At 38.3% G+C, this 10127-nt stretch overlaps 1 protein-coding gene and 1 long non-coding RNA gene across 2 annotated transcripts; one reads left to right on the top strand and one right to left on the bottom strand.

Annotated features, from left to right (window-relative positions):
- Window positions 1-67: 67 nt before the first annotated feature.
- Window positions 68-1493, bottom strand: LOC119722593. Its single transcript, XR_005270455.1, has 2 exons — window positions 1460-1493; window positions 68-156 (listed from the first exon to the last, which is right to left on the bottom strand). It is a non-coding gene; the product is annotated as an uncharacterized LOC119722593 (long non-coding RNA).
- A 3480-nt stretch (window positions 1494-4973) lies between these two features.
- Window positions 4974-8644, top strand: LOC119723234 (von Willebrand factor D and EGF domain-containing protein-like). The gene is made up of 5 exons (XM_038193798.1): window positions 4974-5083; window positions 5726-5778; window positions 7921-8019; window positions 8138-8233; window positions 8385-8644. The coding sequence occupies exons 1-5, from the start codon at window positions 4974-4976 to the stop codon at window positions 8642-8644; spliced, it is 618 nt and encodes a 205-aa protein (XP_038049726.1).
- Window positions 8645-10127: the final 1483 nt, after the last annotated feature.

The raw sequence follows: 10127 nt of genomic DNA, 5'->3' as shown, positions 1-10127 counted from the left end.
TGCAAAGGAAGTAATGTTACTGCAAAGAGCTAAAAAATGTATTAGAAAATACTAAAGCTGTAGTCACATTTTGTTTTGGAGCAGTTAATCTTCCAGATGACTGGCATATTTCTCCTCGCCTCCACTGGTTGTGTGCAGTCACAGCAAAGCATGGTTCTGTAAGAAAAAATATTTTTCTTTCATATCCCAGCATAAATGGTCAAGAACAGAAAAATCTGAAGGGGGGGGGGGGGGGGTTTTGAACATAACTGTCTAGATAATACACAACCAGGAATGATATCGAAAATATCAAAAATGTGTCAGATATCAGCAAAAGAATCTCCTGTTTGTGTTTTACTTTGTGTTTAATGTTTGCTGTAAAATAAAATAAAAGTCAGCGGCAACTTGAGCTTCGTCTGACTCCAAATATAAACATTGGGAAATGCCATTTGTCACTTTGTGGATGATCATGCATCTATAGCTACAGGCCCGGTTCCTATAAGGGAACAAAATCCACCTTTAAATTAGTTGACTAACAAAACTAGTTTGGCGACATTAATAACATGCAGATATGTCATAGAAAGAGGGCAGGGTTTTGAATTTTTGAGGAACGTTTGGGAGTACAATGACGATGAAAACGACAAAATCCAACATGAAAATAAAGATGGCGATCATCATGCGATGAACCGTGAATGTGCAAGATGCGCTGAATCGCACAGCACCAACCATAAATGACGTGGAAAAATCATAATTTCTACCCAGAGAAACTACTACCAAAAAAAAGGTGTCATTATATTGAGGATTTTGTTCCCTATAGGGAACCGGGCCCTTGTACATACACGATCACCTTTAATCCTAACAGAACTCAACCCATCAAACCCCAACAGCATGTATTGTTGGAAATCTGTCTGGATGGGTACAGTACCCCTAAATTGACAGTCTTTTACATTGGGTTGGCACACCTCCAGAAACTTTTAGTCAGAAATATAGTGTGAACAGTTTCCCATATGGTGTTGGAATTTGCCAGGACGGATATATGGTTCCTAGTAACTCATGCTAGGGAGTTAGGGTTAATAAAAACTGGGTATATATCTAGTGTGTTGCTAGTTGGAGTATAAGGCCAAGTAGACCCCCCCCCCCCCCATAAAAAAAAAATGTTTAGTTCCCCCCCCCCCCACTCTCTTTTAGGAGGCCCCCCTTTTTTTAACAAAAAAGGCAGGACGCTAAAAAATTGTTTCTTCATTTTGGCCTAACTATGGAGGCGGGGGGGGGGGGGGTGTGAGAGGAGATGCTGAGCTCACAAACCCCTCCCTTTTTTTCTTACACCACGCCCCGCCCCCGGCCCACCCAAGCCTCACACGTGTACGAACTAACGAAGTATGCGCTTGAGCTGTCCAGTTGTTCAGTGAGCATTATCGTGGAAATGTGTTCTTTATTCATTCACAAAGTGGTTTCCAGTTCCATTCACTACTCCACTAACCTGGTTGGCAGAACATTTATCCGTGTCAATGCATTTAACATCAAAAGGTCATTTTGAGCGTGAAATTTTGTCTCAAAGATAAACACCAAAAAAATACAAATCTTCCCGCGTCTCGCCGAAATCAAAATGGCCGACTTTCAGTTTCGCACTTTCGCTGGTAGCAGCCAGAAACACACATAATTCTATCGAGTTAATGAATACCAGCGAAACACGTGGATTCGAGAAACTCTAGACTTCTGCGCGCGCGGTGTCGATAGCTTTGATTAATATTCAGATACAAAGTCAACAGTGAAAGCAAAAAAATCACGCTTGAGGAAAGACAATACAGAGATTAATATTCCCATATTAATTAAAAACTCTTTATTATATGAATTGAGATAGGATCGATGCCAACTCGAGTGACTAATATTTTAACATTTATATTCTAAAAATGTATTCATATTATCTGTAAAACGTCATCCTTTCAATATCCTAGAAACATAAGTTAATAATTTATGGCATAGTTAAATTGTCAGTTGCTCTGACATGTCTAGTCTGTGCATGCACATCATTTAGTTTGATTTTTAAATCTAATTATGCCATTTCCTACCTCCATCCATTGATATCATTATCGCACTGCATTAAGACAAGTTTTCCCAAAGAATAAAGCACACAATATTTTCAAGTCCCTAATTATCAACTTAACTTTTTTGAGAACAAAATATTGAATTAAATATAAATTTGACTAAAATTTAATCCGAACGTAAGTGGACTTTCGGAGCACAAACACAAGACATTCTTGTGGAGAACCGAAACTTGGGAAATAAATGGCCAATTGAGTCGAAATTTTGTCGAAATGTCTAATAAAAAAAGCGGGAAATATTTGGTTGTAACAAAACATTTGGTTGACATTGCTTCTGAAAATTAATAGACCTATTTCAGACATCAGGACCAATTGACGGGCAATGTTTCGAGTCAGTACAAAAGGTATTACTTCGTCTGGAAATGAGTGTGTGTTTTTTAAACTAAATTCAAGTTGAGTTAAATTGAATCCGAACGTAAGTCGACTTTCGGAGAACAATAACAACATTCGTGTGCAGAATATAACTCAAGAAATTAATGGCCTATTGAGTAGACATTTTGTCTAAATGTTTCAAATAAAAAAGGCAATAACCAGCAAGAATTTCAATTCACTGGACCATTTATTTCTGGAGTTATTGTCCGCCAAACGAACGTGTTGTTTTTGTTCCATAAAGTTGACTTACGAGCGGATTTTATTTTTCGTACTGAACACTTTTGTTATATTCTTTGTATTGTTTGATAATTTCTATCAATAGTCAACAGAGTTAGGCATCATATTGTTACTAATAACAAGACAAAATTTGAAGCCAATACAACCGTTATTTCTTGAGTTACCGGCTGGAAACGAATGTGCTGTTTTTTTATATGACACAAAATTCTATGTTCACAATTCTTTTTTAAGAGCGTGGTGACCACTATTAGTGTAGCGGCGCGCCCTTTTGAAAGAACATGCCATGCAGTTGGCCGGGTATACAAAACAGCGGGAAATATTTGGTTGTATCAAAGAATTTGGTTGACATGAGGTTCTGCAAATTAATAGACTTATTTCAGACATCAGGACCAATTGACAGACAAAGTTTCCAGTGGATACAATAGGTATTTCTAGAGTTATCGTCTGGAAAATGATGTGTTGTTTTTTGCCGTCTGTTGAATGACATAACAGCGCCCTCTATTGACAATATAAAACGACTTAACTTTAGAAAGAGCGCCCTTTTTCTGGCCAAATGATTCTGCCTGTTTCAACAGCGCCCTCTATTGAGCCAGGATCAACAGGCCGTTCCTAATAAACGTAAAGTGTTGACTCTTTGTGGAGTTATTGTGCGGAATTGTTTTTGGTTATTTGTCTTAATTAAACATGACTTCATCACGACAGTTATTTTCAAAGGTCAATGCGTTTTTTTAAACCCTTTTTTCACATGTTATTGAGCTGTTTTCTATCGCCATTCACTGTAATCTTTTACCTGGACATTTGCATATTTTTTTCACATCATCTAAATTATTAAATTTGATTTATTTAAAAACAAGCTGGCCTTTACAAAAATATCGTGCGGACAACGATTCGACTCATTCAATAAAACTTAACTTCAATAGTGTTAACTAACGGCAGGTTTATTTCCTCAAATAATTATAATCAGACTTATTAATCATAAATGTTTCATTGGCTTTGTCTTTCCTCTGAAACTTAAACATATTATTTTAGAAGTTTATTTCCAAAATGTTATAATTTATATCAAATTGATGAAGTAAAAAAATTGCAGGGTTATAATAATAATACCGGAGTCTTATATAGCGCACGTATCTAGTATCTACCAACGATTAGGTACTCAAGGCGCTGAAAATTGTGTTTATTATTAAAACAGGTAAACGAAGTTTATGAGAAATATGAGACCCGTTATGTAGCACCACCAGGGGTTACAAGGTGCTGCAGTGCATATTGGAGCCACTGCTAGAAACACCGGGGCGAAACCCTTCTCTTAGTGACAAGTGTTACTGGGTTCTTTAACGTGCATTACGAAACACACGCGGGACCTATGGCTTTACGTCCCCATCCCAAAGCTTATGCAAGCTTATAGAATATACATGTAGTTGTTTTGTTCAATTCAATTGGCTTGAACACGACAGGTATTTATGAAATGCATTTATTGTCCTTTTAATATTCCAATTGTCCTGGACATTCCCAGGCTGACATTTAAAGCCGTATCCCTTAATGGAAGAAAGTAATATTGTATTTGCCATATATTCTATTGTTATAAGATTGATCGCCTCGTATCCCTTGGCAAAACCAATAATTATCTACGGGCGAAACAAGCCGTAGCCTAATTTCACTATCGTCTTTCAAACAATACAGCCGACCTGCTCGTTAAAACCAACCAATTTTTCAAAAACGACAGTGCTAGTTGCTCCCAACAAAAGGAGATAATATTCTTCCATTAAGGGATACATACGACTTTAAATGTCAGCCAATTAATTTTGTTGGAGTTTAATCACCTGATAATGATCATTCGACAGTTTTTGTTTGACTCGCCACTCCTGCGTTAGTGATTCCCGTTCGTTGCTTCACACTTGGTGCGAAGCTGCATGGTAAGTGAAATGTTGCTGTATTTTATTATGTTCGGAAATACATATTTATTGATAAAAAAACTCAGTCGTCTCATTCAAAATGAATAATAATTTAAAAGTTTTTAACTTAAAAGGTATTTTAAAAATGCCATTGATTATACCACAACGGCGCAACTCTCCGCGCAACTGTATTCGTGATCGGTGTACATATCATGGATACAGAATTCTCCCCAAATATCGTATTTAAAGTGATTTTTAAGTTTTCATTCCTAGAACGGTTTTGGGAGCCAATGGGAGGGCATTTTTGGTGTAATACTGTGGAAGTAAAGGAATTTTGAGGCGCTTCATTCTGTTTAAGATTATTATGTTGGTGCCGGTGTTTCTTTGTAGCGACATGACTTTCCCGCGGCGTGCAAGCCGTGCACTGCAGCAGAAGCAGCAGCACCGCTTGGTGACAGTTCTCGTCGTGCTTGGCGCTCTTTTGAACACCAGAGTTCATGGACAGTAAGTCAAAAACAAACAAACAAACAAGTCACTCATTAATTTTCTGGATATATCACATGTCGGTAACTGAGCATACAGTTAGTAGCCAATTGCTATTGACGAAAATACCCCCCCCCCAAAAAAAAAGGAGAAATTTTTTTTAAAAATAAATGCAATATAATAACTTTAGTTTTTAGCTGCGGGATAGCTTCGTTAGTAAGTTAGTTAGTAACAAACGTTGATTTGTTAGTAACAAAGTTGCCATTGTTTTACAGATTTCAACCAAACTTTTCAAAAGTAGCCCAGCCCCAACATTTCCCTTGACCAATACGGGGTCAAAGGCCATCATGGGGTAACAGGGGTCAAAAACCTGATTTTGTTTTTCACTCAAAACACTACTCCTCCTAGACATTACGTGGCACAGTCACGTGACTCATGCATGAAAATGTTTGCCCGCAGCTTTCGAGATCCTTCGAGCTTGTTTTGTGAAGATGTGCGAAGTTTACCATACTACAAGATATCTGTCGTTCTATGTCTCACACGAGTCCACTTTATGAGGGTCCATTTTCCCGCCTTCATTTCTTGAAACTATAACTGCTTTGAAGGGTTATATGGAGAGCCCATTGTCATCATTAAATGTCAATGTCTGTACTTTCCCATCAGAAACACATGCCCAAGAACTTACTATGTCCAGGAGTCAACTTCAGCTTTACAGCGTTACGTAACATCTTGCGGATTTTTGGGCTGGTCTGACTGCACGCGTTATAGGTAAAGACATCGCATGTCAAAATTATAATTAAAGGAGCTCGAAATGAGTTTCGTGCCGAAAAAAAATTTGTGCGAAAAGTTTGTCGCTGGACTCCATGAAAATAAGAAACACTTAAATTCCCGTTTAAAAAGGCTACGCAATACCCTTGCTATTTCCTGACCTCTGAGGGCATTGTTGTTGTGACGTAATTATGAACATTCGATCAATTCTTTATGAGTTATGAACGAACCTCAACATAATGATCAAAGACAACAAAAAATCTAAGAATTTACCTTTAATGCCGACTTATAAAGCCTTTGCTAGAGATGGCATCACACTTTTATACTTTTTATTTGTGAGGCGATCAAGCTAAATGAGTTGTTTGTCGACCATGGTCAAAAAATGTTTATTACAGATTTGAAAAGCCTAAGCACAATCTCAGCATTACTGCTGTGAAAACCGCATGCTGGTACCATCTTTAGTTAAAAAATTATGGAAGTCTGAACACCAAGAGATGTGATGAAGTGATGTGATGAAGTGGCCCTATTTTGGCCTGAGTCGCCAAACAAAAATTCCCGACAAACGACTCATTTAGCTTGATTGCATCAAGATGTTCACATTTGCATACAATTAGGAGTACCTAAACATCCTGGGAGTTGAAATTTAAAGTCTGCAGTAAATGGAATTTGTAGTTATTGCACGAGGACATAACGGAACTTAACTCACCCCATACTTGCGCCAAAATAACACCACCTCAATTATTTTGTAACACACCACGCCTTGATGACACGCGCGCTACGCCTCAATATTGCAAAGACTCCAACCCAAACCTAAACATGACAACAAAACTTAAAAGATTTGCCCTTTTTTATAACTTTAAAAGGGACATCACGACCTACCGCAGTGCTATGAGAACGGCCTATGACATCTGCTGTCCCGGCTGGAGCCGAGACGTCAACACCTGTGTCTAGGTAAAGCGAAAGGTTCCAAGCTCGGTTGACTGACTTTTACAAGCCTTCCATAAGCTTAAAGGGGTCATGAAAGTGAATTTTGCTTAGGAAATTATTTTGTGCAAACTTTCTATTCCTCTTAAATGTGTGAAATCTATATATATTTTGACATCCCTTTTTGGTTAATTTTATTGAAAAGTGCACTTCTTTAGACATTTCAAAATGTAATTGATGCTTTTCCGAACAAATGAGGGCGCTGTTGCCGTCAGTCATTTCAGGGTGCAGACCAGTAAATCGGTCCGAAATTGCCTGCGCCGGCCAAATCACGATTTGCATGCCCTCAAAATCTTCGGTATTTGGGCATGCTGTGGGCCATGAACTTGAGGGTTTGTAAAAAATATGGGTGGAAGCCGTGCACAGGACTGGGAGCTTGCAGTTCTGTGTAATTTTGATGTAATTTGGACCCTAAAAGCGCTCTATTTTGCAATGGAGTGTAGGCAACCTTTTTTCAAAATGGCGATGGGCTTCAGGACTATTTTCAGGGGTGATCATCTTCAGATGGAAATTTCTCCTAAAAGTCATCAGTTGACCCTTGAAAATTGAAAAGAAAATGAAAGATGATGAAATAAGCTTTAATTTGATGTGCGTCTCGAACACCTTGGAGAGTTGTGAGTATTTTTCCCGAATTTTTGAAGTGGGAGCATTTACCATTGGGGTCAATGGAAGTTTATTTACTGGTCTGCTACCTTCAGGAAGACACTGTTCAGTTTAGGGTTTTCTGTTCAAATTGTGAACCCCAAAATGTGCTCATTGAAAACATTTGTGAGAAAAGTTCGCTCATTGGCTTTACTGCCATGTACTGACACAACAACGAATCACCAAAGAAAAGCAAATCTACCACAGCAGAGCATCCAAAATCCTGGCAACTTCTGGTGCATATATAGCTGTAACATTGAGGTTTCTGCCTGAAATGACATCACAATTTTGCTCATGAAAACCAACAAGTCACCAAAATACCCATGAATATGGCAAAATGGTAATTGAAAATAATGGCACAAAGGTGCATTTTTAAGGATTGCATTTAAAATAAATCACATTACATGAGCCCTTTAAGGTTTCTGGCGTTCACAAAAAAGTATGATTTTTTTTTTTAAATTTAGGAGCTATTTGTGAGCCACCTTGTGTACATGGACAGCTGTGTGTATCTCCCAACGTTTGCCAATGTCCTGCCGGGTATGCAGGGAACAACTGCGCTGAACGTAAGTATGGATCAAAACCTTCTAGGTGTTTTCCCTTTATTTCAAGAATCTAATGTGCACTATTCTGCATTAACGCATATTTGAACAACATCATGAATCTTTGATTTTTTTTCTCCAGCAATTTGTTCGCCGTCCTGCAGGAATGGAGGACAGTGCGTATCGCCAAATGTTTGCGAGTGCCCCCATGGTTACGGCGGGAAAAGTTGCAGCCAAGGTTAGCTTGAAAACAAAAACAAAAATGGACACGAGGGTTGATAATTCACATTGGGTTTCTCTCAGACACACCGACATTAACGTTTGTAATGTAATAGTTGGACTGGTTACTGTTACAAATTAATGAAAATTGTTATCTTGATCAATTTCAGGGATCGTCTCTGCAGTGTACAACAAAGCCGGGGACCAGTGCCTCCGGGGTCACGTGATCAAGACCGTCTCCGGGCCTAGTCGGATGCGATGCGTCGCCGCCTGCATGCGAAATACCCGCTGCAAATCCGTTAATTATTACTCAACCGAGCAGCTGTGTGAGCTGAACGGAGTCACCGCTGACGAAGCGGGCACCAGCGACTGGTTTCATGACGCGGATTGTGCTTATTACCAGTCGTCTCAAAATCCCTCTTGCGAATAAATACATGGCTACGGATTGTTATGATTTAAGCCATGTATCTGTGAAGTGCGCTATTTAGAATTCAGTGATGATGTCGACATGCACACTCTATATTCGCAACATTTAGGCACCACGTGTTCTGTATAATTTTTTCGGCACTTTCAAAACATTGGTTAAAATTGAGCAGGTTGAAAAAATTGGTTAAAATTGTAACCAACATTGTATAATTTTTCCAATTTGACCAATGTTGGGAACATTTTACCCAACGTTGGGTGAAATTTTAACCAACTTTTTAACCAACTGTTGGGCTGTTCACCTGCTAATCAAAAGTTGGTTAAAATTAGTTATTTTACCCAACGCTGGTTAAATTTAATTAACCAACGTTGGGTAAGTTTAAGGTTACAAATTTTAACAACTTGTTAATTAACCAACCAAAGTTAAACAACGTTTTGAGAGTGTACAAAGAGTTTATTTCCAAAACGCGTTATATCCATTGAAAAAAAGGTGAACATTTTGCACGGTTATGAAACTTTAAAGAATATAAACATTGTAACAGCTATATTTAAATTTAAATTTTCGCTTTATTGTTTTCTCAAATTGTGTTTAGCGATAAAACAATTGTAGAGCCGGATTCAAAAAAGTAACAAAATGGGGTTTATTGCGTTTTGGGAAATAAACTTTTCATACAAAAGTGTCTGGTTTAAATTTCAACCATCTCTGGTTTTTTACTTCAGCTTTTGTCACAATTAGCTTCGAATTAATTTTTTCTAGAATGTATGAGAAGCATTTCAAATTAAAATAGCCTTGCAAATTATAGGTAAACATGAAAAGCGTAGAAAAAGCTGACTCCGAACTGTATATATCTGGCTCTAATATTACTAAAACGAACAGAACGGATAAAAAAACCCGCTTGGCTGACGAAGCAACTAAACTATAATCATCAACATCATCACCATTATTTGAAAATATTTGTCATTGGAAAACCCGACAGCGGACTATACTGTCACGCATTGAAAAGGTAGATTTACCGAGAGCAATCAGTCAAATTGATGCGTCATTATGGACGCATTCAGTCCGTGCGCACACCGATGTTACCATGGTGAAAATAACGACTTTTTCACCAACACCCATTTTTCAATTTCACGGTTCAGGTAGGATGGCTCTTTCAGGATACAAAAGAAACTAAAATTGGTCACAGGCAAAATTGGCATTTACGATTTACTAACAGAGTTCAATGCATAATTCTGAAAGAGTGCCCTCGTAAATTTCATCGCACGTTAGTCTGGTTCCCTGTCCCTTGGTCCTTCGGACCCATATTTTTTAGGGGGGGGGGGGCGGCGGGAAACAACCTCGTTTCCATGGGTACGATCTTGTTACGCCATGTTTATTCCCATCATGCCTTGCGCGATCTTAAACCCTGGAATTGTGTAATTTAAATGTGTCAAATAGTGGCACATTTAAATTAGGACTGCAGTCGATGTATCTAACGCGCAACGGATGAAAG

Source organism: Patiria miniata, unplaced genomic scaffold (genome assembly GCF_015706575.1).
Source record: "Patiria miniata isolate m_02_andy unplaced genomic scaffold, ASM1570657v1 HiC_scaffold_16, whole genome shotgun sequence".
Taxonomy (NCBI): Eukaryota; Metazoa; Echinodermata; class Asteroidea; order Valvatida; family Asterinidae; genus Patiria; species Patiria miniata.
The sequence above is the reverse complement of the archived record's forward strand: the minus strand, read 5'-3'. Positions and strand labels throughout refer to the sequence as shown.